At 37.9% G+C, this 26,988-nt stretch overlaps 1 protein-coding gene across 1 annotated transcript in view; it reads right to left on the bottom strand.

Moving 5' to 3' along the window:
• Positions 1 to 26,977, bottom strand: part of LOC145786265 (uncharacterized) — a 76,150-nt gene extending 49,173 nt beyond the window's left edge. Inside the window, exons 1-21 of the mRNA XM_082597906.1 lie at positions 26,847 to 26,977; positions 26,280 to 26,368; positions 25,748 to 25,901; positions 25,424 to 25,512; positions 19,839 to 19,992; positions 19,362 to 19,450; positions 17,046 to 17,199; positions 9,653 to 9,735; positions 8,778 to 8,931; positions 8,161 to 8,249; positions 7,422 to 7,575; positions 6,924 to 7,006; positions 6,278 to 6,431; positions 5,592 to 5,680; positions 5,138 to 5,291; positions 4,293 to 4,375; positions 3,740 to 3,893; positions 3,269 to 3,357; positions 2,002 to 2,155; positions 1,358 to 1,443; positions 827 to 980 (exon numbers count right to left, since the gene is read on the bottom strand). Of these exons, the coding sequence (XP_082454032.1) occupies positions 827 to 980; positions 1,358 to 1,443; positions 2,002 to 2,155; positions 3,269 to 3,357; positions 3,740 to 3,893; positions 4,293 to 4,375; positions 5,138 to 5,291; positions 5,592 to 5,680; positions 6,278 to 6,431; positions 6,924 to 7,006; positions 7,422 to 7,575; positions 8,161 to 8,249; positions 8,778 to 8,931; positions 9,653 to 9,735; positions 17,046 to 17,199; positions 19,362 to 19,450; positions 19,839 to 19,992; positions 25,424 to 25,512; positions 25,748 to 25,901; positions 26,280 to 26,368; positions 26,847 to 26,977 (2,540 nt within the window). The remainder of the gene's footprint in view (positions 1 to 826; positions 981 to 1,357; positions 1,444 to 2,001; positions 2,156 to 3,268; positions 3,358 to 3,739; positions 3,894 to 4,292; positions 4,376 to 5,137; positions 5,292 to 5,591; positions 5,681 to 6,277; positions 6,432 to 6,923; positions 7,007 to 7,421; positions 7,576 to 8,160; positions 8,250 to 8,777; positions 8,932 to 9,652; positions 9,736 to 17,045; positions 17,200 to 19,361; positions 19,451 to 19,838; positions 19,993 to 25,423; positions 25,513 to 25,747; positions 25,902 to 26,279; positions 26,369 to 26,846) is intronic.
• Positions 26,978 to 26,988: the final 11 nt, after the last annotated feature.

The raw sequence follows: 26,988 nt of genomic DNA, 5'->3' as shown, positions 1-26,988 counted from the left end.
AATTCGAACAGAAATAAGAATTTATCAAAAGTCTCAGTCATTTTAGAAAGATTTCACCACCGGTTACAGGACCATCTTTGCTTGTTTCCTTGACAGAGTCAACTCTGATTGATCATATATATTATAATATTGTATTATATTGTATTATATTGTATAACATTGTATTATATTACATTGTATTATAAGCACTGAAATCATATTGAATTGATATTAATAACAATACCGTCTACTAATTTTCAGTGCTTATCTAAGTACTGTAAATTAGTATACTTCGGTAGATGTTCATTGTGATGGCTTTTTTGCTTTGAACATTAAGTTTGTTTTAACAAAAAAAACCTTAAGCGAGTAATGTCGGTCTGGAATTGCATGCGGGAAGTGATTTTCTGATGTCTCTGGATTTATTAATATTCAATTGAACACTGAGAATATGTCCTTATAATGTTTGTAATGTATTGTATTGAGTTTAAATTTAACCGTTGTTATTGCGTTCATAAACGTAGTTGCACTGATGAGAATTTAATATTCGAAAACGCGTTCTGCAACACTGTTTTTTGCACTCTGCAATGCTTGATGCAGATTTATCTGTAGATTTCCATCACGCATTGAAGCGGTGATCTGATAATGAAATTTTCTACGGTTTGAGAAAAAGTTTTCTCTGCTTATAAAACGTTGAATGGTAGTTTAATTAATTAAATATACTTATATTACAATATACACATACTATTACTACTTAAATTTCTGCATCCAATTTTCAACAATTTGAGAAAAACTTAGCGATTATCAGCAATGATGGCATTTACAGAAATAATGAAAAGTTCATGCTCACCGCAGGTCCAAGTTATTATAGATCAAGAAGTCTCTGGCGGTTATATTGCCTGGGTATTTATAACCCATTTGCAAACAGCCAACCTGTTCCCATATGGTCGTAAAACATGTGATATTGTGAGGTCCTCGATAAAATTTACAACCACAAGGAAATTCTGCGAACAAAATAAACAGAAAAAATCAACTTCTAAACCATAAAGCTGATGGAACCGAAAAGAAATTAAATCAATAGTTTTTTTTTGCAAGTCTAAACCTTAAACCATTTGACCAGGTTAACACTCACAATAGCATTTCAAAAATTTTTTTAATATAATTTATGTTGTGGAACCGGTTTTCTTCCATGAACCGGTTTTCTTCCATTAGGAGTCGTCAGCACAACTGAATCGAAACAAAAACATTACAGTAGCAGGGAAATATCAGCACAACTATTATTTTTTTCATATAGAATTGAGGATTGATTTTTCAGTTTAATCACCTAATATGCAGTAAATACACCAATACAGCTTGATAAGAAAACATGATTAAAACTTACTCATTCCAAAGCAATCGTATTGGGCCTGTACATCTTGTACATGAATAGCTTTTTTGGTGAAGTTTCCCATGTAAACTTCCACTACGCTGCAAATCAAAACACAAATTACATTCAACTACTTTCGAACACAAATATTTTTCTACAAAAGCTGACTTGCGACCATTGCTACTTGTAACATAAACAGCCGAAACATAACAATAAGGTCATGGTAGCGGCCACGTTATTCACTTTAAGCAATGTAGTGTTGCACTTAAATGTATATAATAATAATATGATAATAATAATAATACAATAATAATAATAATATAATATAATGTATTTAAATGTAACACAATGTAGTTAGTTTAAGCAGTGGACTGTTGCAATTAAGCTGGGAAATTGGCATCTTCATCTTGAGATAGGTAGATAGGACACATGTAGATGATACGTTGTGCGAGCTAAGAGTCTGACCTTCATGTATACAGAAAGAATTCGGTGGGACCCCATTGAAACATATTATTCTACGTTATTTTTACAGTTTTATTGTAAATTTTTTAATTGAAGATATGCAATTTTGTGCTGTTTGTGAAAGCATTTTCTGTGAATTGTTACTTTGGAACTACTGAACTATAATAATAATCTAGAATGCTTAATATCTATCTTACTCTAAGTTCATCCAAGTTAATATCTTAAACTGTGGAGCAGTTAGATTTCTTGGGCTTTTCCATCCCTCCTCGTGACAACCAACTCTCTCCCATATTGTATCATAGCAGTCATCAGGGTTGCGTCCTCTGTAGTAACGACATCCTTTGGGAAATACTGTAAAACAAAATAAAAACTGGAATGAAAGTGACCTACAACGAAGTTAGTGAAGAGATGTACGTGAAAGTGTTAATCTATGTGTGTGTGTGTGTTTGGAAAAATTATTTTGTGAAAGCATTTTCCCATACAACATTTATTCGCATTCGAGCAATGTCGGAATAGCAAATTGTCTCTATGAAACACTTCGAGTAGAAAGCATACGGTGATAAACTGTTTGCTGATAAATGGTAAATTGAAACATATTATACAGTCATGTTTCTGAAACTATAACCCTATCTTAGTACGAGCTGTTTTCGTACGCGAAAAGTACGTCACGGGCTATGTTAGCCCGTGCTAATCTAATTAAAAATTTAATGCGTATAGAATTAAATTTTTATTCAACAAATTTATTGAAATAAAGTGTCTGAGAAGAAAAAACGTCAGAAAGTCGGTTTTTATTCTAATTTCCCGAAAATGGCTTCAAAATTGAAATTTTTGAATTATAACATAGAGTAATGCTAAACTAAACAAAAAAATACTTTTGCTCATACATATAAGGCATTTTTGAACGTTTCTACATTTCAAAGTAATTGCAATAACATTAACATAATTATATATAACTACCATTGCACGAAAATGTCTAGTCACCTGAGACGAAAGGCTTATTGAGAAGGGCAGGAAAGTAGAAAAATGTCCAGTGTAGGTGTAGAAAATTCGCAAAGAATAAAAACTAAAAGTCAAGAAATTTCACATGTCTAGCATATTTTCTTCTGTAAAATATTTCACTACTAGAGTGGGGCGTCCTCATGAAACACCGTGTCGCTACAGATAGGGTTAACCTTTGCCGAGGACAATTAAGTGCTATATCTATAGCGGGAAACGATAAGACGACAAATTCGTAAAAACTTGACAAAGGTGGCAACTCAACATAGAAAGTGCGTACTGAGTGATTGTAAAAGCAGCGCTTCAACTTCAGCCACATTCTACCCAAATAATGTAAATAGGAGAGGAACGAAAAGCTATAAAATAAGCAAAGGGAGATGGGCATCACAAAAGAATGGGAACCACCGAAGCAAAGCATCTACGAAACGTATTGTATAAGATCAGAAGCATATAAACAAGCAAACTTACAGATACCAAAGCAATTGAGTTGCGAATTAGAGTTCAGTGTTGGAAAGATGGCGCTCGACGATAGATCCGACATAAATTCTTGGACTTGCCTGTAAAATGTCTCGTTTATAACGTATCAGACCTAGTGCTATTGTAAGAAAAATTGAAGTTGAACGTCGGTAAACAGTTTTAAGTAAACCTAATACTTTAGACAAGAGCCCGAACATGCCAGTGCGAACATAAATATAATGAATTTGATTTAGTACGTTTTAAGCAAAAATTTGAATCCGACTCAAAATTACAGCACAATTATGCAGGAAGTTGAGCACTAAAATCATTACTTGTATTTAAAGACAGGCTCACTACCCAGAAATCAAACTCATGCCTTCAGCTTTGGCATTAGTGACAACCACCAAAAGCACCACTGGAGTACATTGTTGTTTATCCACTTATTGTAAATCAGTCAATGAGGTCACAATAAGGATGACTTACGTGATGTTAAGTTTATTTAAAGTGTCGTTTTGCCTACGACTCAGATTATAAGGATAGAAATATCCTTGCTCAATGCAGCCAGCTTGCAGGTACATAGTTTCATAGCATTCTGCAGAATGTGGTCCTCGATAATACTTGCACCCTCGTGGGAATTCTAAAACATAACCTTTTGTATTGATAACATGTTATTACGAAAAGTTCTTTAAAAAGTTGTGTATCTGTCTTATTTGATTTGTTTAGAACAGCAAAACACCATAGCCATTGTTAATCCATAATAGGTCAACAACTAGGTCAAATCTAGTTATGTTGTAAATGTAAACGACCTTGGCCCGTAGAATCTATTCAATGGCATCATACCGTGTTTAAATTGTCAAACAATACTGACAAAGTAAGTAAGTGGAATAAATAACAAAATTCTTCACACGTCACATGAAACTATGAATGATGATATTATTTCTGCTTGATGAAACTTTTCGCAGATTGAACAAGGTGAAGCACTCTCTCTCGAAACTAAATTATAATTAAATCATGAACAACACTACTTAAATCTTACTCATGCCATAACAGTCGTATTGAGCATAGGTCCTTGGCAGTATCGCAGCTTTTGTTATATTGACCATGTAAGTTCTTAAGTGCCTAAAAGTAACGTAAATATATGTCCAAATGATTTTATTGATCACGACAAAACATCGCAATATAAAGCTACTAAAATAGGTCGATAAGCATCAGGTAGAGCCACAAGATATAATGCAGTAAGTAAATCGAAATATCTATATTGACCTCTAGTTTACAAGAACTTTTATTTCTTTTTGTTAAACTTATGATTCAACAAATATTTTTAATTTTGAATGCATTGAGCTAAGTTAGTTTAACCATTTTAAATTTTTTTTTAATGATTTTCTTTAGTCGCAGATCTGCATAAAGTTGATAATAATAATAATACAAAGTTGCGTTGACAAATTATGAAGGTGACACGAGCTAAGTAACATAAACAAAGATGAATCAGGTGACAAGTTGTACAGAAACAGCTAATGGTGATATTCATTGGCACTCCAATCTCTTCCTAATGCAATAAGCGCAACGTTCTGGTTTTAGAAGCCTACATTTAACGGCTAGGTTTGAGCAAGCGAAAAATTTGGTAGGGCAGTCATTGCTTTTTTGTTTTTCACTGTACAGTATATTGAAAAGTAAGAAAAAGATACAGTGATATTGAAAGGGACAAAAAGTCAGTTTATGTGACACAGAGTTGATGGACGAAACCTTTTCTCAGAGTGTACGCAGTACACATATACCTAACCAAACAAAACCGTTTTCGTGAATACTGCATAAAATATAATTTTTCCATGATTTTCTGCAAAAAAACAAAAAAATTCTGAAACTGCCTTTTATCAACAATACCTTAAATCCATTCTGTTCCAATCAGCGTTAATTTTTCTTGATGCGTTTGTCGGATACAACCAGCCACTTCGTATGCAGCCAACATTAAGCCAAATTGACTCTTTGCACTGCAGAGCGTGAGGCCCTCTGTAGTACAAGCATCCGTTTGGAAATTCTGAAATGATGCAAATTTTTACAAAATGATACCTGCTTCCATAGAACATGAAATAAATCAACAAGTATCCGTGGTAAATGTGTGCTCTTATTGGACGTCTCAGCAACCAACCATTATTATAAACTAAACAACAATTTTCTATTACACTCGTTTTAAGTAACAACGTTGTAAAATAACATCTGATAAAATATGCGAGACCATGTTTATGAGTAAAAAATAAATTATAAATTAAAATAATTTTTCATCAACAAACGTTCTTTGATTAAGTCACAAATAAAATATCTGACAAACTATTCTTACTCAATCCAAAACAGTCAAGTTGAGCCTGAAAGCTTCCTGCACGGCCTATGGCTTTTGCGACAATGTCACGCATATGTTTTTCCACACCTCTGTGGAAACATTGAGACAGATTTAACAAAATTTAACATAGAGAGGTTTTCTTAGTAAATGTTGAAAGTAACTTCAAAAATGTCAAAATGCTCGTCCCCGTTTCAGACTCTGGAACCGAGGCTGTGCCTTGTTGGCTATGTCACCCTTGAGCAGTGTTTCCACTAAGAAAATTTTACACTGTGAAACCATTTTTTGTGTGCATTATGATTAAGGCTGCGTTTTGCAGAGTGGCTAGTGAATTGTTTCTAAATTTAACTTTATAGTGTTGCAAGTGTGCAAAAATTAAATTTCACTGCGCAAATGACCCAGTGTTACTGCGCTATTGCGCACCTTAGAGGGAACATTTCTCGTGAGTGTGCCATGTATAAGAGTATGGCACCAAGCGCAATAAATGGTGTAGAAGCACTGGACAAAGTTATTATCCAGACATGACTTATAGTACCTGCCTGAACCTTTAAAAATCTGCCTTATATTAATAAGATAAAAATATTAAATCGAGTTGTGTTACTCAGCCTTGTGTGATTACTGCTTATAGTGCAACAAGACAAACTCTTTATCAAAGTTCGAACATAAAGAAACTTATCGGAAAAACATACGGCAAAGTTAAGTTGTTCAGGGTACGAGTTTCTTTGCCAGTCATGTTCTCTGGATACTCCCAGCCCTCCTTTAAGCAACCAACTTTCTTCCATATAGTCTTATAGCAAGCGACTGGATGGGGACCTCTGTAGTTGCTACAGCCCTCAGGAAATCCTAAAAAAATGTTCTAGTATGAAGTAAATGCTTTTTATTTTTGCGTCTGTCTCTATCGTAGTAGTTTTCCAGCCTGAAAGCGAAATAGATGAATATCTTGCTTTGTGCATATGGCAAGCAGCAAAATTAAGTAACCAACTAACCATATAATTTAAGTCTTTGTGTGGGCAGCTATAAAACACCTTAAATACTATTGCAGATGATTAATGATTATGGTACAATAATCGATCACTGACAAAAAATTGAAACTTAAAATTATCAATTTTGTTGGTCACGTCTGTATCCGTCGTTCAAAATTTGGCAAAGATAAGCTTTAGGAAAAGCTTTATGCAACAACAATGTGTTTCCATAACATGACGTTAAAGTTAATGCAAATAATTATTTCCTTAAAATTCAAGACAGAAACAAAACTCTTCATTGATACGATAAAAGAAATACAAGCTTCACTATATGCGTAGCCTACGTGGCTTGGAACATACAAAAATTACATACTTAATCCATAGCATTCAAATTGTGATGGTATGTTGCAAGATTTCGCACGTACTGTTCTATTGTGCATGTGCTGCTCAACTTGGCTGAAACATCAATAAACGCATATCAATTTATTATCACAACAGACATTCTTATGTCATAATTTAACAGTAGCAAACAAATATAAGTCATTTTATTGAGCCCGAAAACAATAACTTCAACAGTTTAAACACAGCAAACCAGTTCAATCAAGCCCACGATATCAATAGGCTATGTGACACTTTCATCTTCTTCGTCAATATGCAACGATCAAACGGTTTGTTTTAAACAGATTTTATGGAAAAAGTTTCTCAACAGGCATAACGTTATTAATAGAAGAAACTGTATTGCACAACATTTCGAAAATAGGATAGCACCAAACATTTTTATTCAAACTCTGCCTATTGTTGATAAATGAAAGTTGTAAGTAGTGCGACGTGCACAATTCCTAACTATATAAAACAAGGATGAACGACTCACACTAAAGTGTAATGCTGCAATAGCCTGTTTTCTTGCGTGGTGATATTATCAGGGTATTGCCAGCCTTCTTTTACACAACCAACTTTCGCCCAGTACGTTTTCAAGCATGCGGTAGTGTGTGGACCGTAATAAGTCGTGCAACCGGGAGGGAATTCTGATGTAAACATACAAAAAAGTGAAAAGAACACTCCTAGATTTAACCGATTGTGCCAATAACGAAACAGGCCAATTTTTAACTGTGACGTGACATTGCAATCGATGACATCGCAATGTAGCCCACTAGCTGACTACTGATTTTGCTTTTAGTAGAGGCGGTGTATGAAAACCGCTTCTTCCATGTCATGGTCACTTTAGTTTATATTTGTATCAAACAGTGAGGGGTTTATAGCACGTGTGCCGAAATGTACACCTTTACTCAGACACCTATTTCATCATAAACGTATCGGTGATGTAACAACTAGTAACAGTTACATTGTGCTCGCATGGAAACGAGAATTGAATCACAATTTTGATACAAACATCACATTGTGACAGCATAGAACAATATAAACAACAATAACATACACATTTACTGGATTGTTGCAATTCTATGCCATTTAAAATGCTTTAAAAAAGTTTTTGACTTTCAAGGAAAATAATATTTATATAATCTTGCGAAAAAATTAAACTTATGAAATAGCTTAATTTTGTGCGTGTGACATTAACTCCTGACTGTTGATTGCACACTAAAAAGACTTACTGAATCCAAAACAACTCTCCTGGGACGGTTCGTACAGCACAGGAAAAACAGCATTATCACTGACATTCCACAGCAAAGACTCTAATTTTCTAAAATACATATCAATTAATTATTATTTAAGTAACGTCAACACACTCAAAATTCATTTGTTTTATTTCTAATCATCTTTTTGGTTTCTCAAATAAAAGCTCACAGTTAAATGTTTTGAAGGCAAACATGCAAGAATCTTACCAAGACACAACTGTTTGCTTTTCGCTGGAGTAGAACCGACATGTATGCGATTGTCGGTCAGTTGCCATTGAATATTTGTCGTTGTTTCACAACGTTTGATCAAGTAAAGTTAAAGGAATAGAGATAAAAGCTTCACAAGAGCATTGAATTTCAAACCACAATTTTACTAACGATAACATGCTAATGATGAAGATGTTACATTCTTAAGTAAATAGTATAATCCATTTCAAGAAAACTATAATTTTTAAAGGTACCAAAAAAAAGATTGAATATAAATGCATCAAATAACCACCAATCAGTTTTGTTCTGTGTGAGTTGTGAAAAGGCGCAGTACAATTACGTGCATACTGACGTGTGCACACAAGATAGTTACGTCACAAACGTACCGTAAGTCTAACTGTTGTAAAGTCCAATTTTTCTTTCCGGTTAAGTTGTCCGGATAATCAAACCCATCTTTTACACAGGACACACGACTCCATACAGTCTTTAGGCAATCCGGAGAATGAGGCCCACGGTAGAAGATGCACCCGTAAGGAAAAACTGAAAGATAAGCGATGTAGTATAATTAAAAAGGTAGATTTTGTTTCAGGCAGAACCAAACTCTTGAGCGCTCACTAGTAATTAAACCCCTCGAAGCATTATTATGGAATCGCAGAGCACCTTAAAGAAAACGGTTGACATGTAGTCTAGAATTGGACTTTTATGCTGGACCGTAAAACATCAAAAATGTTGCACTAAGAGTTTGGAATTGTTTGAGAACCTCTGCATAAGTGCGACTGTACCCTGTACAAGTGTACAGTGTACATAGACGTACAGTATAGCATATGTAGTACAGCATACGTTGAAAACTACCGTATTCATTAAAGTACAATCTGCTTACTTTTATCTCACTCTAACTGAAAATTGTCAAAACGTTTTCTGCACATTCTTATTACCCAAGTATGATTGGTGATCATTTTTTGAGGGCATAAGTAAATTTTTTTGAATTATTCTTTTCCCCAGTAAATACTACAAAAACTTTCCAAAATTAGGGGTTAGCCTATCTTAATTTCTTATGTTACCCATGCAAATACGGTTATGTATAGGCCAATTAATATTGGCAGTTTCCTCATCTAGTTGTTGTCAACATAAACCAAAGCACGAGTTCAAATCATTTAGTATTTAATGTGTTTTTTCTCGCGTTTCCTGGATTAGTTTACAAGTATCTCAACGTTGCTATGAACATCTTACAAGAAACGGCAATAATTCAAATAAGAATTACTTAATCCGAAGCAATCCACTTGAGCTTGGGTGTTGGGCTCACTTGATGTAAACGCAATGTCTCGAAAATAATTTTCAACTTCACTGCAAGAAAACATAATGTGAGTTAAAACGACTTTTTCAAAACTCAATTCTTCAACTTAACCAAAACCTATCACCCTTGAACTGCTTAGCCGACATGTCGGCTTCATAGCAGAGTGGTGAGAGCCATGGAATGACAATCGCAAGCACGCAGGTTTGACACCGCTCAAGAGCATGCGGCAGTGTCTTTGGCAGGACACTTAAAGGCATGCCTGAACGTGGACACGAAGATTGGCTTCTTTGCCTTCCCGTCCACCTAATTTAAATCTTCAACCACCAGGTGAAAACCTGAATACGACAAAAAAAAAAACCTTCAACAAGCTGGCGACATAACAATCGTAACTAATTATATTCATCGATATAAATGTACAAAGAAACATGCAACTGTGGTGCAGAGAAAAAGACCGCGGACCACATACTCTACCACTGCCCGATTTTTACTCCACTAACGGCAGTTGGTCTGTCAATGATGAAGAATTGAGTGACCTAAAGGTAGAGTGGCCCAAGTCGAAAATCTTCATTTTGAGTAAATCGACTTCAAAGTTGGGCACTTTTTTTACTATGAAGGTGAAGTTGAATCTATCCAGTGAAGTACAGGGAATAATTCATACGACCACAAAAATTTTTTCGGAAAATTGTGTGGTCATATGACGTCACGTTTTTTTTTATTAGCTTTTTTTATACTTGGGTCACTCTACTGTTTGCATTTTTAGCGAAAAAAGTGACCCAAGTTTACTTGGTTTTGCAAAAATTCATAATTTCCCAACAGTAAACTGGCCCATCTAAAAAAATTCGAATAAAAAAAAATAATAAATGCATGTTTGAATGAAATTTTATCCAGTGGATAATTGCAACGCATATTTTTGGATTGGGGCAGGATAAATCTGACTTACGCTTAATATAATGAATCGTTTGGCAAGCAACTGGTACCAAAAATTTCTGTTGAAACGTTTTTACTTCAAAGTTCAGCATTCTGATCTAACTCATGACATCATCAAAACTCAATGATAAGCAACCACAGACCATTAAATAAAACAGTACACGATATCTTGGCGAAACCCTCTTGGGCGACGGTAGCGAAAGTTTAGCCGTTTGGTGGTGACCTATATAATTTATCTAGTTGCTTTGCGGCGTCACGGTTTAAAAAGTGGTTGACGTCAGTTATGAACGCTCCCTAACCGTTATCGAAACTTGTCAGTCGCAATACCGATGCTGATGGTGCATTCTGTTGAAACATTTTTCGGTATAAGCGACAGGCAGCAGAATCATCCGGAAACCACTGCGAAGTTCTGATTCCGTGTGACTTCAAGTCTTAAAATGTAATGACTGTCAGTCACAATGTGTTCTGTAAACTGCTGATGCGCCTACGCGGCGTCTAGAGCAGCGGTTCTTAACTTTTTGCCTTGTTGGCACAACCTTGAAATTACCAACCAGTTCTCGCACCCCCTCCTAGGATTGGCTGAAAAGTAATAGTCGCTACAGTTCGAAATTTTTGTTGAAACTTGGTAAAACAACTTTGCTTCTTACGTCGTATTATAACATACCTTAATAATTCAGCATCCCCGCACAGCCTAGGCATAGGTCTCGCACCCTTCAGTGGTGCGTACACCCCTGGTTAAGAACATTCGGATTAAAAAAATATCAGTTTACGTTCAGTAGCAGAGGACACAGCTTGTATTAACCACACGCAAAATCAGTAGCTATTAATGCAGTAAATGATGTTATTTTAAGTGCCCACGTTCATTACATTTTAAGACTTGAAGTCACACGGAATCGGAACTTTGCAGTGGTTTTCGGATGATTCTGCTGCCTGTCGCTTATACCGAAAAATGTTTCAACAGAATGCACCATCAGCATTGGTGTTGCGACTGACAAGTTTCGATAATGGTTAGGGAGCGTTCATAACTGACGTCAACCACTTTTTGGCCATTCCTCCTGGGAGGTTTTCGTTTGGCTCTTTTCTGAAGGGTTTCTCTTAAGCTTCACGATAAACCATGACGCCGCAAAGCAACTAGATAAATTATATAGGTCACCACCGTTCCGAACGGCTAAACTTTCGCTACCGTCGCTCACTTTGGTCGTCGCCCAAGAGGGTTTCGCCCAGGTGTCGTGTACCGAAATAAAATGCTGTAACTTTCATTGCAAAATCACATATACGACAAGTAAATCAAGTATAGTTATTACTATCCGAATCCTTAACAGCCTGTTTCACCTATACGGATCATCAGAAGTTCTACTACAGAACCACTATAAATACGTCTCTGGTTACATTCCCGAATCACCTTCCAAATACTTGTTCCAGATTCTCATTGTGCGAAAGCTTTCTTAGCACACCACCTCACAATCCCAAATATCTGGGGAAGAGCTTGAGTAGTTGCGATCCTTAAGCCTTACAAGCCACCAGAGGACCCAAGAAGTTATCGTCCGATATCCCTCCTCTGTGTTCCTTTCAAAAAGTCTGGCTGATCTATGCCCGCGTCAACGCATTCATCAACCCGCTCCTTCCAAAAGAGCAAGCTGGATTTCGGCGCGGAAAATCCACAGTAGATCAGGTTACAAACTTGACACAAGACATCGAGGACTGCTTTGAGGCAAAAAAGAAGGCCGGTGCTATCTTTCTAGATTTCACAGCTGCCTGTGACACCGTATGGCATCGCGGCCTTACTTACAAGCTGCTTTGCCTGCTTCCTGACCGACATATGGTTCGTATGATCAGAGCTGGGGAGCCACTGCAAAAAAGCATAGGCTCCGGCTCCAGAGCTATCAAGCATTCATCTACTAGCTCCAGCTCCGGAGCTATAAACTTTTAAACAGCGGCTCCGGCTCCTTTAAGAGTGTTTTGTAGCATTTGTCACAGTAGGATGCAATGGTTTAGAAGTCTGCACTGCAGCGCTTAAAATTCTGTTAAAAAATATAAACACACATTTCAGATTTAAGCTGAATGAAAAACAAGGGAAGCCACACTCTTGTTGACTTTTGTTGTGCTTTTTGCTAGTCTGACAGATTGATACGTTTAAGCAGTATCTACTATTAACCGATTTCGTCTGTATTCAATACTGGAGCTGATAAATATTTTGTAGCTCCAGCTCCGACGAAAATGCTTGGCTCCAACGCTCCAGCTCCGGCTCCCCAGCCCTGCGTATGATTATGGAACTTGTCAGGATCAAATCGAAGTTTCACCCTCACCACCGGCAACTCACGGAGAAGCAGACTGAGACGCCTGAAAAACGGCGTCCCACAGGGATCGGTCCTAGCTTCACTTCTTTTCAACATCCACACCCACGACCTGCCAATCACAGTCTCAGCAAAATGCGCTTATGTGGACGACCTGGCAATTCTCCACTTCATGAAGTCGTGGGAAATCTAGAAGACACCTTGAGCCAGGACATGCAAACCTTTTCAGCTTATCTCCAAAACTGGCGACTGAAACTTAGCAAAACCAAAACTGTGGCGGCAGCTTTCCACCTGCACAATCGGGAAGCTTATCGTGAGCTACTGTACAAGTGTACATGTCCAGAACAACGGAAAATCTCTGTCCTTCTGCCCTGAACCAAAGTACCTTGGGGTGACACCAGACAAGTCGCTCACGTACCGCCACCATTTGATGTCACTGCGTAAGAAACTGACATCCCGTGCTGCGCTACTTAAAGGGCGGGGAAACCCAAATTCACTTTTTGCGAGTTTTTTGTTTCAGCGTGATGTCATTGTGTACAACATGCGTTTTAGCAAAAAAAAAATCCAAATTTTGTTGCCCTCGTCTCGCTAAGGCCGCTTTTGTTTGATACCCGTTTGCGAGGTCTCGCGCGCATCAAGCTGTGATTCTGTTCGCTGTGACGTCACAAGGTACATATAGTTGTGGCCAAAACTTTAAGACCAGACTTGATTTATGACGATTTTTGCATTACTTCAAAATACTGCATCATATATTGTTTCAGTTGCATCATCTTTATGCATCATCTTATATCTGATGCAGTATTTTGAAGTAATGCAAAAATCGTCATAAATCAAGTCTGGTCTTAAAGTTTTGGCCACAACTATATGTACCTTGTGACGTCACACCGAACAGAATCACAGCTTGATGCGCAATGAGACCTCGCAAACGGGTATCAAACAAAAGCGGCCTTAGCGAGACGAGGGCAACAAAATTTGGATTTTTTTTATTGCTAAAACGCATGTTGTACACAATGACATCACGCTGAAACAAAAAACTCGCAAAGTTAATTTGGGTTTCCCCGCCCTTTAAGCGCCTGGCAGGCTCCAGCTGGGGGGGCGAGGGCTGACACTTTGCGTATAGCAGCCTTAGCCCTTGTCTACTCTTTAGCAGAGTATTGTGCACCTGTTAGGTGCCGCAGTGCTCACTGCCATAAACAGCGCTCTGCGCAGTGACCGGATGCCTGTGTCCCACACCATTGGACAATCTCCCCATTGTCGCTGGCATCCAACCGGATGAGCTTCGTCGTGAAGAAGCCATTTTGTCTCTCGGTCGACAGGCACTGGAGTCTAACCATCTTCTCCACCACAATATCTCTGCTCTCCCAAACGAGCACCCCTCGACTGAAATCACCATCAACTGAAATCAAGACACCCATTTTTGCCAGCCGCTCAACTTCTGATCAACGAAGCTGATGAACAAGGCATCTCTGCGGCTACTTGGGCGGACCACAAATGGAACTCTCAATGGAAGCTGGGTTTTTTTTTTCGCTGACACTTTTCGGTCATTTGTCCGAAATGACTTGAAAAAATTCGGTCATTTTTTATTTATTTCGGTCATTTTTTCTGAGGAAAATATTTCCTTTCAAGTAGCTGATACAAACCAAAATTTGCACTTCCTGACTAGCTACAACATAGGCGCCAACTTTTTATGCTGTATTGATACAAAAAACAATAGATGAACTAGCGATCGGCAGCAGGACAACATTTTTTGAATGCAAACCGCAACAGCTTCGCGATAAATGATCACTAGAACGAGTGGCGATGCTAAAATTCCACACCAAACAAAATCTGTCATTTTTACATTGATTTAACGTCTGCAGACGTTGAATCAATGTAAAAATGACTCATTTTGCTGCCTGCGACATAGCAAAAATCTACCATTTTGTGTCGATTCAATGTCATCAGATGTTGAATGCACCCAAAAACAACATAATTTGCTACGTAGACGGAGCGTGCGTTTAGCTTTATGCGCTTGCAAACAGACTCGATGTTGCTTTCGAAAGTCGAAACCTCTGCAGTGAATTGTCGCGGCAGTGAACCGCTCGCTGTGAAAACGAACTTGAAGTCTCGGCCCGAGGTAACCACTAACCAACGTAACAAGGGCTGGTACAAACCGCACTGCGCACATGCGGAATAATCAACGCAACAACGGACTCGCGCAATCTGCATGGCGCACACACGACCGTTGCCACAGAAACCTGATCAAAGGCGGGGAATATGCGCATCTTTTGTTTCATCTGCAACACAAAAACAGGTCAGTCATAAGTTGCGATATTGTAGTGAAAAGGGAGCTATAATCAAACGTCTCTCCGTAACTACTTTTAAAGAGCTGTTTACGGATGTCAGCAACTTCTAAATTCATTCAAGGTGACGTGCTGTTGAATTGATGTAAACGTGAATGATTTTACTTTCAACAGGTACATTTTCAAGCGTATAATCAAGTTAGTATTTGCATTCCATTTTCAAGACATTGTCATTCCATTTACAGTGTACCTTTTACCTTTTAAGTAAACCTTTTCGTCTCTTGTTTCATGGTAATAAATCTAATTCGTTGCTAAACGTTATGTTATGCTTAGCTTAAAGAGTCGCAGTCCATCAACCGCTAGTTTACGCAGACGCATGGCATGTGTTTGCTTAACCGAAGTGGTCGAGTTTTGTTTATAATAATTAACGGTAAGTCGAACGTAGCGATAACTCCGAGTGTGGCAATAAAAGCAATCCTAGTGTGACGACATAATTATGTCATCCATCTGCGTGACATTTTGCTGAATTTACGTTGCTGCTGATGAAACACGCTTTCACCCCCACGGCCAAAAAAATAGTTAGGCGCCTATGAGCTACAATATTAACTTTCGCTGAGAAACGTTGTCGTGTTTTATCCGAGAAAACTTTCTTCAACGTTCATCAGCGAAACTCAACCTTACAACACCCGACTTGACTAAATATTTTTCGGACATTTTGACCGAATTGACTATATTTTTTTCTGACATTTTGCTAAAAAATCGGTCAATGACCGATAAATGACCGAAAAAAAAAACCCAGAATGGAAGTCAAGTACTGCCAGAATCCATTCGTTCATTTCCGACGCCGACACACGCCCCATTGGCCTGACACTACAAAGACAGGCATGGGTGCGCCTCAACTGTCTTCGTACGGGCGTCAGGATTTTCCGCTCAACCATGCACTAATGGGGAATGGCTTCTTCCCCCTGCTGTGAATGTGGTGCCGAGGAACAGACCGCAGACCACATCATCAATGACTGTATCATCTTCAATAGTACGTGGTCTTTAATAACACTGAGCAGTTGAGATCTTTCCCTTTCCTCCATATACAGTACAACTATGCTTAGGTTCTAATCAGTAGACACTGTCTAGTGTCTACAGTATGCCTGTAATACTGTATAACAGCATAATTTTGGTGCGCAATGACCCTTAGTATTCCTAGCGTTTGTTCTTTGCAATTGCACGTGGAATTTCAGCGCCGCGAACACACTTGCTCATTCGTATGCATTATGACACAACAATGCAGAGACAAATCCCCATTGACTTATTGTGGAACAGTACTGCAGCGCTGAGTTTCCGACAAGTGTCATTGTTACCATGCCAACTCAATTTACTAAGTTGTTGAAGAGTATAATGTTATTACAGATGTTGAGCTGTTATTGCTTAATTGTAATTTTCTTCACGTATTGCAAGCCAAGTAAATGTGGTCCACTGTAATATTAGTTAATTTTGAAAACAAATACAGACCAAGTAGACTTGGGCCACTGTTGGATTTGTAATTTTTTTCAGTCATGAACCAAGTTTACATGGGTCATATTTTTTTCTAACGATAGAATTTCACAATTTTCCCAAAAAAATTTCGCATCTTTTGTTGTTCCTATGGAAGCAAAAACTCATTTTCGGTCCAAGTTGACTTGGGCCACTCTACCTTTAGGTCACTCAATTCTACTATCAAGTGGCTGCTCGAGGAATGCCCAGACGTCTGACCCCGATGAAAAGCAGTAAAAAAAAAACTTCTTATACGAAAGAAGAAGTAAAAGGAACGTATATCAATAAACATGAAGATATTTTTTGTCTGTTAAAGTAAAAATATCTTACCGAAGGTTCATTCCATTTAGAGTGCTGAGATCGACTGCACTAAGTTTCGGCGGATATTTCATGCCTTCTTCTATACAACCAACTTTGAACCAAAGGCTAATCAGACATATTTCGGGGTGGGGTCCTCTGAAGTATGTGCAACCTTGATCGAATTCTGAAGAGTTGCAAATCTTACGTGTTAGTACGATGCGTCAATTATTATTAAAATAATGAGCTTTTTTCTGCAGCATAATGAACAGAAACGGTAAAAGTTGAATACTCGCAAATTTTCTGAATTTATATTTGATTTTATATGAAATGTATACATTTCATATAAAATCAGCCTATAGGCTGATTTCCTTTGAGATAACAATTGGTGTCTTTTGACGATATTGCATCAAAAATAAAAGAATATTGTATCGGTATATGCTTGAAAAGACAAATAAAACTAAAAAAAAGTTGTATCATAAAAGAGAATGCCACATAACCATTAACCAACCTGTGTATTTTTAGAATTTTTTGAAACAACATGGAATATCTCAAAAACTTAAGCAAATTTGGAAAAATTCATTTCCTTAATATACTGTAGGCTACACTAAAACCGTTGAAACTTTCTCCGCACCAAATTGTATGCTAATTGTTAGTTATACTTTACGTCAACCATTGTTAGTACATTAACTTCTCGACTTACGAACATTCGACTTACGAACATTCGGAGATACGAACATTTATATTTTGTCACAAAAAATTCTCGTAAATGTATTTCTGGCGGGTTTGTTTGTGTTGGAAACAGTCCTTATTTTCTCTTTACGTATAATAATTTCTGTATCGTCAAAATGGCAACATAGATATAAAAAATCCATTGTAGATTTTCGTATCCGCGATCCAACAATGTTCATTGTTGCGACGACAATTGCTCAGTAGGTCAGTATTCCGGCCAGTGGAGTGTACTGCCGCAATGCCAATGTCCGCCCCGATAGCTCAGTTGGTTAGCGCGTGACTTCTGGAACGAAGAAGCTTAATTCAAGATCAAGCGGCGCTGGTTGGACTCTCGGGGTGTTCGCTTGAGCAACGCACGTTAAGGACTGCTCTCCATTCAGATAACGCACCTGGCCACCCGCCACACTTGGAAGACTTTGATCCCGATGTGAAAGTTGTATATCTACCTCCAAATACAACTTCACTCCTTCAGCCAATGGATCAAGGTGTTATTGTTAATTTCAAGAAGTATTACACACGTCGTGCATACAATCAAGCATTGAACGCAGTAGAGTAGAGGGTGATTCTAATATGACCTTAACCGACTTTTGCAAAACATTTAACATTCGAACGTGTATAGAGCACATTGATGCTGTATTGCGTGAAGTGTCCCAAACCACAATGAATGGTGTCTGGAAGGCTTTGTGCCCACAGTTTGCAAACACCTTTCAAGGCTTTCAGCAAGAGGAGAAGGAGATTCTTGAAAATCTCATTGAAATATTTAAAAAGCTCGATATTGACCTAAAGGAAAATGACTTTCAAGAGCTTTTTGAGTCACACACACAGAAACTGACAAATGAGGAACTAATGGAATTGGAAGCCATGCAAAGACAAGAAGATGATGAAGAGATTTTTCCTACAAAGAAGTTTGAAACAAAGTTGATGGCCGATGGGTTTAGTTTGCTTGAGAAAGCTCTCAGTGTTTTTGAGAATCAGGATCCGAATGTAGAGCGATTCTCAAGGGTAGCAGCCAGTGTCCGCGATTCCTTCCAGTGTTATCGCATCATCTACGATGAAAAGAAACGAAAGACAGTGCAATCTTCCTTGAACCAATTCTTCAGGAAGAGTGATGACCCGCAAGAGAACGTCGAATCTGTAGAAAGTCTTCAAGAAAACGTAGAATAACTGCATTCAAACTCAACAACTAATGTGTTTTGAATAAGCTGCCTTTTTTGTCAGACGTTCCCCCCTTCTATTCCAACGTCGATGGACAGCTTAAATCCATAAAACAGTATACATAGGTTACTTTGCACACTACACTGTATATTTATGTAAATACAATGCAATGATTTGAGACAATGTTTGCTGTGTTTTACTTTATTTCTATGCGTTTAATATTAGAAAGAACTTAGGTGTATGTTGCGTGTGTGATGGACGAATGTCTAGTAGACATAGGCCTAAGCAGTTCTGTAGGCTACACCAAACAACAGTACAGTTTGAACTTACAAACAATTCAAGATCCGAACGGCCGTTCGGAACGCAACTTGTTCGTAAGCTGAGGAGTTACTGTAATACAGTTTGTATTACAGTATGAATAGTTGAATACCGTAGGTTAAGATCTCAAATACTGAAACTTACTAAACCCGAAACAGTTTCTTTGCTCGTCTTCACTTCCCGTAATACCGGTGGCATTTCGAACTATGTCTTTATAGTATTCCTCCAATTCACTGCAGGTGTTATGAAAAGATATGTAATGGTTTATTTTACCTACATGAGTACTTCCACACCAAAGCTGAAAAATCTTATTTATCGTTGTATTTGTACTTAAATTTAAAAAAGTGAAATCGCTAATCACCTTAATTGTTGTAGTACAACTTCCGCTAGTTAGGCCGATTGATTAAGGTGATTTACGCTTGTTAAATTTGAATAAGTTGTCCGAAAGCATACCTACACTCTTTATGGCACTGTAAGGACTCTCATGGAAGAGTTCCCAAACGAGTTACTACTATTGGCGGAAAAAACTCGAACGAAATGTAACTTAGTCAGTTTATCCAGTTCGCACTCCATGCTCTCTAGAGTAGTTGTGCGTCTGGTAAACAAAGTAGAAACACTTACACCAACGTTTTACTACTTTGAGTAGCATTTTCTTTGGCGGTTATGTTTGTTGGACATTTCCATCCTTCATCGAGACAACCCACTTTATTCCAGATGTTCATACGACATGCAGTGGAATGTGGCCCCCGGTAGAAGTCGCAGTCTTTTGGAAAAACTGTGATGAAACAAAAGAGATTGTTGATCCTTTCAGACTTAAGTATGGAAAAGCGCATATAGGATGAAGTAACTTTTACTTTTAGAAAGAAGTAACTGGCATCCGTGGCTCAGTATCGCCTTCGGCTCTGGTACTGGTAGCCCTGGGTTCGATTCCAGATCGGGTCATACCAAAGACTTTAAAAAGGGTACCAATTGTGTTCTTTCTAGCATAACGCAGTGAGGATAAATCGGGTAATAATCTGGTGACATATCACCCTCTTCCGATCTGCCTTGAGCCAGCATGGAAGCAGTACGGCTCATAAAATCACATGGAACCCTGTCAAGTAACCCATGTTGATGCGCAATCTGCTGCAAGCGGAGATAGCGAATGATTATTAACTTTTACTTTACTTAACTTGCATATTCTTACTCACCGATTCCAAAGCAATCTTGTTGAGCATAACTATCACACCAAGATGCTTCTTTGGTTAAAGTTAGGAATGCTTCTTCAACACCCCTACATGAGAATAATTAAAAATAACATCGCTTGAAACTCAAAAGCAAAGAGTAAAATATAAATATCGTATCTTAAAATTCCTCTCAAGAATTATTGGAACATGAGGATAAACAAGGAAACACATTCAAACCCTTATGCTAACGTTCAGCTGTGAAACTTAGGGCTTCTAAAACTCCCCCTGCTTATCCACTTCAGAAAACAAACTTTTATGGGTTTAAATGCTTGATGGGTTTAGACTATGTATTAGGCTATTGGATTACTTTTGCTATTTCAAAATTAAAATCTGTACCTTATTAGGGATTTCGACCCATAGTTTGAAAGACCTTGGTCTAACGCAACTCTTCAGACATGAAAACAATACTTTTGAGTTTTCATAACGATTTAGATTTAATAAAAAATGGTAGGTTATCTTCAGATATAAAATGGATTAATTGTAAAAATAAGCAATAAAACCTATTTTTCACCCACCGAAGATCAAGCTGACTTAAGATATGTCTCTGTGTCCTGGACATATTCTTGGGGTGTTGAAAGCCAGAAGGAACACAACCAACTGCTTCAAATATGGTCTCCAAACATTCAGTTGTATGATTGCCCCGATAATACTTGCAGCCTTTAGGAAAGACTGAAATGTAGTAGCCTAATTAGTAATAATTTGTGGAATGGAACTGTTCACCAGGCAACCGATTACAATATTTTTCATGTTATTCTAGTAACTCTAGACTACCACAACACTTTGAAAGCGACGTTCTTTTAATAAGTGTCCGCTAAAGCTCAGATTACTACACAGCTTTATGATCATGTGTATCAAATGAAAACAATCTACACTATTGCTGTACCGTAGCCTATATCCGATCAGGAAGTGGTTTGTTAATTAAGCATGTTAAGAGAGCCGCAACAAGATTGGCGAAGTGTTTTGTTTGTGGGAAATGCAGTAAAGGAAGGAATGAAGTGGAAGGCCATGATGATGAGTTCTGCCATGGCATCGAAACAGTGACAGACTTCTGTTATCTGGGTGATCGGATAAATGGAAGTGGTGGATGTGAAGCAGCGGTGACAACAAGGGCAAGATTGGGCTGGGCAAAGTTCAGGGAATGTGGGGAAATGTTGCATGGCAGAAAATTTTCACTAAGGATGAAAGGAAAAGTATATCGGAGCTGTGTGCGGCCTGCAATGCTATATGGTAGCGAGACATGGGTATTGAGAGAGAGTGAACTGGCGATCCTGAGAAGAACGGAAAGGTCAATGGTGAGAGCAATGTGTGGGGTGAAAACGAGAAGGGAAAAAAGGACTGAAGAATTGTTGGATATGCTAGAGATGAGAGAGACCATAGACCAACTGGCAAGGGCAAATGGAGTAAGATGGTATGGACATGTGATAAGGAGGGAGGAAGGAAGTTTTCTTAGAAAGGCACTAGATCTAAAGGTGAATGGGAAGAGGAAACGCGTTCGTCCAAGAAGAACGTGGAAACAACAAGTGAAGGATGAGTTTAAAAAAGTCGGACTGAAGGAGGAAGATGCAAGGGACAGGGTGAAATGGAGAAAAGGGATTAAGACAATTGCTGCGCGGAAACAATCGGCCACCCCCACTAGTGGGGAACAAACCGACGATGGATTATGATGATGATGATGACTTCACAGCCAATTTCGCATACAAATTTCCAATTAAAAGTATACAAGTGACTAGCTTACCCATTCCAAAACACTCTAACTGCGCCAACTTCAAACCAGTCCCAGATTTTTTAACCATGTCGTGAAACACATCGTGTAAGTCACTGCAAAGTTAATAAAGAAATTTCTATGAATACTGAAAAGTTCTGGTGTTCATCAGGATTATTATCTTTTTTAACACTAGTTACAACGTCCATATGATGAAAGCGAAAGTAAAAGCAAAGATTTACAAATTGTTTTATAGCTTCACTGACGCTTCGCGCACAATAACAATGCGCATCCTCAGAGCGAATAATATACAAAATAAAATTTACGAAGTTATCTACTGCAGTGCGATACAAGGCAAGAGAAGTGAAGCATACATTATGGTAATGGACAGCTAAAAGATGTGTGAGCAGTTACTTTCTACATTCGATTAACGAAAAACGTTCAACATTAAACATAAAGTCGAAGCAGTTGAGACAAACAGAATATTCGAAACGAAATTGAATTACGAGAACATTTCCAAGACAGCAAATTCAAACAGTTTGTAAAGTCAAACACGATTTACAATATTGTTCAAGTTTGAATCCCTGTTAAAACTTATCCTTTGTGAAGTTGCTATATAATAATTAAACATAACATACGGTAAATTTATGTTGTTGATTGTTTTGTTGTAGCGGGGAGTTACGTTTGTTGGATATTTCCATCCTTGGCGCACACATCCGGCTTGCAAGAATGAGCTTATAATGCACTGGAGAGAATGAGGTCCTCTGTAAAATGCGCATCCAAATGGAAACACTGAAACGTAACATATGCCAATTGAAGACATAAGTTTAAAATTTATTAACATCACATTTGAGAAAATGCAAATTGACGCCCTGCAAAGCTATATCAAAGTATGCATTAAACAATATTGTAGAAGATTATAGGTATAGTTTCGCTTTCAGCAACACGATCGTTGTTTATTTCACAAGTGTAGATACAAATGACCTGTTTAGCCGGATGCTGAACCGGCAGCATCAGGCTAAACAGGTCATTTTTGTGAAAAATTCTAGAGGTCGATGTGGTAAGATCAATCAATCTTGCTTGATATAGGTTAATTTATCCTTTTCTCGGTCGCCTTTCTTTCAGCAAGTAGGCCCGCCCGATTTATTACGCCCTGGCTAGAGATGAGCAGTGTTTTTCAACAAACTAATCCAATTTGAACTCAACCAGTAAAATGATTTCAGATGCAAATGCAAAATAACTCATTCCCACACAAAAGTTGCATTACAAGACATGCAACCACGTCAATAACACTGAGCATTGTTGTAGGCTTGACATCTGTCTGAAGGTATTAGTTCTTATTTTTACTTGTAAAAAACGAGTCATAAAAGCTCTGGAAAGACGTTGAGAAAATAACAAAGTAACCGTCTTACCCATTCCAAAGCAATCTAATTGAGCTTGGAAATCTCCACAAAGGCAGGTTGATTTGATGGTCAAATTGTGCATATATTCTGAAAGCTGACTGAAATACATCCGTGACTAAACCATGCGTGAAGTGCAGCAAGTTTTACTTAAGCTTAGACAGTAATTCGAAGATGGACCAAAATATTCTATAATCTTGAGATTGTATTTTAGCTCTGTACAAACATTGGCTTCATAGTACAGCAGAGTACCGGGCTACCACATAAAAGTCTACCACAACAACCTGCCTGGCATCAGATAAATCTTATTGATAAACGGATCAAACATCGGCACAATACGCTCAAACCGCAAACAATGTACATTCTGTTTCAAATATCTTCCTGGAGAAGCGACCCAATCGATTATATCGCAGTTTGTTTTCCTTAATGGGAATGTCTTAAGATTTCAGCTCGTTAATTCTTGCGTTACTTTGATTGGAGCATTGAAAGGCATTAAAACAGTGATAGACTAGTGACCATGCAGTCCTTATTAAATAAGTAAATACTGTAAATGCAATTATGATATTGGCACAGAAGGTTGTTGTGGTAACCTTTATGTCGTGTGCCAGGCGTCCTTTATAACTAGCCATGTAAAGGCCAGGATGGTATAATTTGAGGCAATTGGAGGAAGCAATTATTTCTGTATCATATCAAAAGTTTTAAGAAAATGATCTCCTTTGTTTGAGCTTCAGAGGCCAAGAGTCTATTCTTTTATCACCTCGGATTCACGATGTTTCATGAATGGAAGGCTGCTAAAGAGCAGCCAGACCTTGGTTTTACCATTCAAAACACGCAGACGTTCCACTCTGTTGGGTGGGTTGAAGATGGTACGAGAAGGTTATTACTTCAACAAAGTCTAATTAAACACATACCCAACTTACACTATGTTCATGCAGTCAAATGTATCCTGTTTGATTGCGGATAAGTTTTTGGGAGCATCATAACCTTGAAGGACACAACCGGCATCTGCCCACATGGTCTCTAGACACTGTGTTGTATGGGGGCCTCTATAGTACTGACAACCTTTGTAAAACTCTGAAAAAGTTAAATTAATTATATCGACAATGCGAAGACGACCGTGCTATCCAAAGTATTCAAGCTCTTGCTTACTTTTTAGACTCCAGCGAGCCTCTGGTAGGAAGAAAACAACACTAAAGATGTCTTAACTAAAATATGCTGCATATCAATTAGTTACAGTAGGCTATGTCGACAATGTGAACATGCTATCCACAGTGTTCGACAGCTTGCTCTCTTCTTAAATTCAATAAAGACCACAGAACCCAACTACGAATGTCTTAAGTGAAACATATTATGATATGCTTGTCGGCTGCATTGCCGATTGGTGAAAGCCCTGGAATGACACTCGAAAGGGCGGCAGTTCGACACCGCTGAAGAGCATGCGACTGTGTCTTTGGCAGGACACTTAAAGCATGCCTGAAAGTGGTCACAAAGATGGGCTTCCTTGCCTTCCATCCACTTAATTTAAAATCTTCAATCACCGGGCGTAAGCCTGGATACGACTAACAAGATATACTTCAGATGAATGATCGCCAGAAACCAACGTCATAATGGCTAGCAATCGCTTGGACACTCATTTCTTGTTTAATATGAAGTTTTTGTAAATATAAGGAGCCTTCTGAATACTAGCACAAATACTGGGCAATCACTAGCACCGTAAGCATATCCAAAATAAGAGACTTTAATGAATTAGGCAATCAAATCAAATTTTTCTATTACTTTAAAAAAACAGACCAGCATAATGTTTTCAAGCTGAACTGATACGGAGAAGTAGCAGTTTTTGCTTTGATAAGCACAGTTCGAACGTGAAGGCGTATTTACCTATTCCAAAGCAGTCCAGTTGAGATCGCGCATCTAGTGTTGGTGCGATGGCCCTGGTATTAAAATCATTCAAATAGTCCTGCAAATACCTGCACAAAAAACAATATTTTGCTTTCAACAAATATATGGAGCTGTGGTGTTATTTTAATATTTTCATGAAAGTAAGTGAAAGAAGCCATTTCAAACAGTAGGCTATAAGTCACAGGCCACCAGAAATAATTATTCAATTTGTATGATTGCTAGGTTTAAAACCGAAAAACAATGACATAAAAACTTGAAACTTGTATCATTGAGGATGAGGAAGCATGCGCAAAATGTACATACGTTAAATTCATAGCTTGAATAGTGGTGTTTTGAGCGCTTGTGAGATTAGTGGGACAATGCCAGCCTTGTGAGACGCAGCCTGCTTTTTCCCACATAGTATTAAGACACTCTGTTGGGTGAGGTCCTCTGTAGTACAGGCAGGCACATGGAAACACTGGTAAAAGAAATTCAATCAAATGTACAAGATATTCGTTCATGTTTTGTAACTTAGTTGTTGTATAAGTGGCAGCAGCATGAGCCTCATCCACATGAGCCTAACATGAATTCAAGGAAATAGTGAAATGGACGCGCGTCTATAAAGCAGCGCTGAAACTGTCAGTAATACAAAATGCAAAGAGCAACATATATATTTCATGAATATAGCTCTACAGAGTCTACACAATACACAGATTGTTGTGATAATAATAAATTGAATAACAGAACAGTGTTATTTACAAACAAACCACTACACGGTTTAGATTTAGTTGAAGAAAGCATCCAAAAGCACAAACAGATATGGCGACACAATTATGAAGGTGAAAATTCTCCTTACACATTCCAAAGCAATCCAGTTGTGACTGTTGGTTTAACTCTGGGTAAAAAGCGTCCTCGTGCAAGTCCTTCATCCATTGTTGTACCCCTCTAAGTGACGATTTTAGATTAAATCATAAGAAAATTAACAAAAAATGCCAAGCAGATAAAATAAGAAAATACGGACCAAAGCGAAAACCAATGACAATGTATATCGAGAGTGTCAAAAATTTAAGCTTAGAAACCAAGCAACGGTGAACGCTTAGAATGATATCCTATGTTGTGTAATTAACCCTCGTTGGAGCAAAATGCTCAATTTTAGAAATTAATGCAACGTGATATCCGGCCAGGAAGGTCTTGGTCTAAATGAAAAGATATCTGCAGACATTGCTTATTCCTTTTATTTTGACGTTGATGAAATGAAAAAAAGATGGCTTTTATTGCACAGTAAAATGATTAAAACTAGATTCAAACAAGTTATGTAGTTCTCAACCAGAAAGGTGAGTTGTAGGCCTATAGGCTACTTTTCTTTTAATATTGTATTTTCATGAAACTTTTACAATAACCCTTTTACAACTTCTAAAATAACCCTCGAGGAAGTCCTAAGAAGCGTTGGCTCAACAACATCCCGGAAGGTCTACGACCGGAAGATTTGTTTCGGTGGACCTTGTCCCTCTGGACCAGGTGGCATAGAGAAATGCCATCAGACAAAGTAGACATTTGTTGGCGTC

Source organism: Aplidium turbinatum, chromosome 17, assembly GCF_918807975.1.
Source record: "Aplidium turbinatum chromosome 17, kaAplTurb1.1, whole genome shotgun sequence".
NCBI lineage: Eukaryota > Metazoa > Chordata > Ascidiacea > Aplousobranchia > Polyclinidae > Aplidium > Aplidium turbinatum.
Note: the sequence above shows the minus strand (reverse complement) of the source record. Positions and strands in the feature narration are given on the sequence as shown.